This window comes from Macaca fascicularis, chromosome 2, assembly GCF_037993035.2.
Source record: "Macaca fascicularis isolate 582-1 chromosome 2, T2T-MFA8v1.1".
NCBI classification, from domain to species: domain Eukaryota; kingdom Metazoa; phylum Chordata; class Mammalia; order Primates; family Cercopithecidae; genus Macaca; species Macaca fascicularis.
The window spans coordinates 114,934,638-114,939,726 of record NC_088376.1 but is presented as its reverse complement, the minus strand read 5'-3'; the positions used below and the strand labels follow the sequence as shown (position 1 = coordinate 114,939,726).

The 5,089-nt window shown below is 51.0% G+C and overlaps 1 protein-coding gene across 1 annotated transcript; it reads left to right on the top strand.

Moving 5' to 3' along the window:
* Positions 1-4,163: 4,163 nt before the first annotated feature.
* On the top strand, positions 4,164-4,738 carry LOC102130703 (IQ domain-containing protein F5). Its single transcript, XM_005547279.5, has one exon. It carries the CDS (start codon positions 4,179-4,181, stop codon positions 4,599-4,601), a length of 423 nt encoding a protein of 140 aa, XP_005547336.1. The 5' UTR covers positions 4,164-4,178; the 3' UTR covers positions 4,602-4,738.
* Positions 4,739-5,089: the final 351 nt, after the last annotated feature.

Genomic DNA, 5,089 nt, shown 5'->3' with positions numbered 1-5,089 from the left:
AGGATCCACCAAGTAAACTCCTGGGTCCTCCTGGGAGGCTGCTGTGCCAGGGGCTGCATGTGAGGGTCACTTATCTGGGGATGGGGCTGGGGCTGCTGCAGAAGAAATGCCTGAGGCAGGGGCTGAGGGTTGCCTTAGAACAGCCCATTCCCAGGAGACCTGCGTTCCCTCCTCTGCAGGCCATGGGCCTGGGAGCACAAGCAGAGGGCTGGTCCCACTGGGACCCTCACTGAGTCCTGCTTTCTTCTCCCTTTTCCAGCCCTCCCTCAAGGGGCCTACTGAGAACTTCTGGGGGAAACTCTGATAGAGGAGGTGGAGAATTGTGGGGGTGGGATGGGAGAATGGTACCCCAGGATGCTGGTACTTCTGTGCTCAGCGGTCACCCACAGTGACCCTGAGGGGCCTGTGTCTTGTACCTTGTGCTGCGTCCCTTACCCCGGCTCCAGGAGGCTCACTCCACCATGCTTGCCCCAGGCACCTCACACAGTGCACTTTCCAACCTCCCCTTGGATGGCATCTGCCTCTGCTCCTCAGCCCCTGGGGTGCCTCCTCCCTGCCCACTGGCTAGAGGCTGAGCTGGTTCTAGTAGCACTCAAGGCCCAGCACCCACCCTGCCTCTAGGGTTACCTCATCCACGAGCGCCCCAGCCCCTGGGCCTCTTCCCTGTCTGGATCTCCCTCCTTTCTGGACTCCAGTCCCCCTGTTCCACTGGGCTTTAGTAATGGGATCTTTCCTTTGCCCTTGGAGTGCAGGGACCTTTATCCTTCCCCTAACACCCAAACACACTTGGATCCTAGTATGATGATCTCTGTGTCATAACTGAGATGGATAGAGGTATTTAAATCAGCTTTTATTGAAGCATAATTTATATGCGTATAACATGTATCCATTTTAGATGTACATTTCATTGATTTTTGGGGGACAAGTTTATACACCTGTGTGACCATCTTGCAACCAAAATACAGAACATTCTAGGCTGGGTGTGGTGGCTCATGCCTGTAATCCCAGAACTTTGGAAGGCCAAGACAGACAGATTGCTTGAACTCAGGAGTTTGAGACCAGCCTGGGCAACACAAATGAAACCTTGTCTTTACAAAAAATACAAAAATTAGCTGGGTGTGGTGGCTATTCTGGAGGCTGAGGTTGGAGGATTGCTTGAGCCCAGGAGGCTGCGGCTGCAGTGAGCCATGATTGTGTCACTGCACTCCAGCCTGGGTGACACAGGCAGAAAAAAATCTAGAACACTCTATTACCCACAGAGTTCACATTCAGTCTCCATCCCAAAGTCTGGGCAACCACTGCTGTGTCCCCATTGATGATAGCTGTCCCCACTGCAGTGCACACACATGGATTCACACAGTGTGCCCTCTTCAGAGTCTGGCTTCTTTTGCTTGGCTAATTTTTTAAGATTCAGGATGGAGGTTTTTTAGCGGGATTTTCTAGAAACGATGAGAACCAGAAGCTTTGAGAAAGCTTGGAGATGCTGGGGTCTGCATGATGTGGTGGTTTAAAGCCAAGGCTCAGGGTGGAGCAGAGCTGGGACCAAATGCTAGCTCTACAGCTGACCAGCTATGAAACAGGGTGAGGTGAGCCAGGCATGATCTCTGCACCTCCATTTTCTCAGCTGCGAAGTGGGCTAATGTCACTGCATTGCTATTACCACGGACAAGAATGTGGTTACTAGTGGCTTGACTCTGGAGCCAGACTGATGGAGGCACTAAATTGACACAGGTCTCGCGGGGCCTGGCCAAGATCTTTATCTTCAAATAGGGGCTTCCTGCTCTTTCCCTGTCCTACACATTGTACCCCACTATTTCCCCATCCCCCACCTTATTGCTGTCCTCCCCACTCCCTCATTCCATTAACTTCAAACCGACACACCCGCCATCCTCAAAGCACGTCCTCCTCCTCCCTACATTCCTCCTGCAGATCCACATCGGCCTCTCCCGTACTCACCCTACACATTCCCAGTGCACTCCGCAGTGACCCCAGGGGCTGTGCCTCTGAGGGGGACCAGGGCCTCACCATGTCCAGCTGGGTCTTCAGAGGCTGCGATCAGGCAGAAAGGGGCACTGCTTATGCAGTGGTCACCCTAATCCATCTGATCATGGCCTTGAGGTGCTCAGGGGCAGAGGAAGACAGGAGAGCACTTGAACCCATTTAAGCTTTGGATGGAGCCCAGGCTAGTCCTGGGGGCCTCATGGAGTTTTCTGGCCTGTGTGTGTCCTGTCCTCTCAGGCGCCTAAAAACAGACTGACCTGCAGATAGGTTAGACATAGGGGGCTTAGCCACAGTGAAGGAGTTTGTCGTGTCCCTCCAATTCCGCCGTCCTCATCAGATATATCATTGTTAGTTTTTGTGTACATCCTCCTATTCCCCCTCTTTAAGATAATGCCTTTACAACACATGTGTATAAATGTGTGTTTATATTGGGATCACCTTGCCTTTCATCTTGATTTGTTTCACTTACTAAATCTTGTACTTTTCTATATCTGTACATAGACAGCAAACCCATTCTAATAGTTATTTGGAATACCAGTGTTTGAAGGAACTGAAAGCCATTTAATGAATACCAGCCAGATTTTAATGAGCAGCATTATACACCTTTGTGTCAATGGGTCAGTACTTGGGGTCTTCTAGGTTTTCCCGAGAAGAGGCTCATATGCTGGAAGCCGTCCTGGTGCCTGCATCACAGGTGCCCTTATGACATCACAAGTCCCGCCCCTCCTCCACTCTTCCTTTTGGAGTCCTGATTAGAGGAGTGCGGACCGGAGGGTGATGGAACCATCTAGCCCCTAACCATAGGTAATTTAGTAAAGTCCAGACCTGTGGGGATTTTACGACCTGTCCCCAATCAGATGTTTTGTAAGAGGCACTCAGAACCACACTAGCTTTCTGAGAGGGGAGGGTAAGTTCCCCACAGTTACGCATGACAGGACCCCCCACCTCCATTTGAAGTCCTAGAGAAAGCCAGGAAGCTGTCTAGAAACAGTGAGAACGGTGTTTGACTTGGTACCCAGCAGTGGGAGAGCACCTTTTATTTTCTTCCCTATTTCCCCCCATACACTCTGATTCCAGAAGGATGGCAAGCTGTTTTAAATGATCATCAAAGATAGTGATGAAATCATATCGATAGAACAGAGCTAGAAGGAACAAAGGGGAGAAGAGGGAAGCGACTCCACCCCCAACACCCTCACCCCTACCAGGCCACACCCTTACCTGCAAGTCCATGAGTAGCTGGGTCCAGAGAGCCTTAACTAGTGACATCTCTGACCCCTGTGGTCCAGCAGAGTGACTCAAAGATCTATGACCCTGTAATTTATTGTACAAAGAGTGGCTTCAGTGAGGGAAACAGGCACCTGTCCTCGTTACCTGACATCAATCAGGGTGTCCTAGAAAAACGGGTGAAACGTCAGGGTATGCAGAGCTGGAATGAACGGGGATTGGCTGTCTCTTGGCCCCATTTTCTTGTCAGGCAGAGAGATGTGAGTCTGGCTGAGATACAGACTGGAGATTGTGGCCAAGAGTGGGGCAGAAGAGTGTGATCTCAGACCACATAGAGTTGCGGGCTGCAAGTGGGACTGTGGGGAATGCAGGGACCAAGGGGCAAAATGTGTGTTAGTGGGTGGAGCGTGCATGTTTGTACTGATGCATGCATAGCTGAAGTTCAAGCTGTTCACAATGTGTGTGAGGTGGAGGAATCTGTTACTACTTTGTTGAAGAGGAGGGAACACAGCAGCTTATGGGTTTGACCTGAAGTCAGCGTAAAGAGGGCAGGGGGAGCAAAGCACACCACTTCTCCAGCAGGTGGGAGGGCTCTGAAGGCAAGAGTCATGGATCCCAGGGAGATGGCAGCTCTTTTACCTCTAAGTCACAGTGTTCTTGCTCTAGACTGGCCAGCAAGGTTCATGGAAAATGGGGTGAGGTAGCTAGGGCAGATGTACACCTATTTTGCAGATGGGGACATTGAGACTCAGAGGTCAAGTGAGGTGAGCACTTCCACTAACCTGTGGGTGGCAGAGCGGAGACACCTACCTGGTCTCCTGGATTCAGCCGTTGCCCTGCCCAGTGCTGAACTTTAGAGGAAGGAGCCATCATTGCTAGAGGATCAGGGCCCCTTCCTGGCATACCCTGAGTGTTTCTGTTTTCTCTTGTAAGGCCCAGAAGAGAAGATCATCATGACAGAAAGGTCTGCAGCTGTTTTCATCCAGGCCTGGTGGCGGGGCACGCTGGTGCGACGCACACTGCTGCATGCAGCCCTCAGGGCTTGGATTATTCAGTGCTGGTGGAGGCAGGTGCTGGAGAAGCTGCTGGCGAAGAGGCGGAGGATGGTGTTGGAGTTCTATGTGCAGCAGGAATGGGCAGCAGTCAGGCTGCAGTCCTGGGTCCGCATGTGGTGTGTCCGCCAGCGTTACTGTCGTTTGCTCAACGCTGTCCGCATCATCCAGGTCTATTGGCGCTGGCACACCTGCCATTCCCGTGGCTTTATTGAGGGCCACTATGAACTCAAAGAAAACCAACTTGATATTCAACTTGAAATCTCTTTGGGCTCACAGGCTTGTAAGGTGCAACAATGCATACCCCTTCCATTAAAAGAATGACCAGGTCTGCTATATCTGTGTCCCCAGCTCTCTTTGTCAGATGTATTTTCAGGAGGTCATTGTTTGAGGTAATGATGGGAAATACTAGGCATGTCACAAGTCAGCTGTGAGGAATCAGCAGGGGTAGTCTTGGGTTCCACGTGGAGAAGGATTCTGGGGGCCATCTGAGATGAGGAGGACCTGTGATTGATTAACAATGTCTGCCATAGGTAGAAGAGTTGCGGTTTCAGGGTGACCAAGTCAACCAACTCCAGGGAGACTATGTAAATGGAACCCCCTTGGTTGTGCAGCATGGAAGACTATGTCATCCTTTGCTATTCATTCATTCATTCATACATTCATTCATTCATTCATTCTTTCTTTCATAGAGACTGGGTCTTGCTCTCTTGCTCAGGCTGGAGTATAGTGGTTCAATCACAGTTTCCTGCAGCTTCCAACTCTTTCCTGCTGCCTTAGTCTCCTGAGTAGCTGGAACCACAGATGCCCAC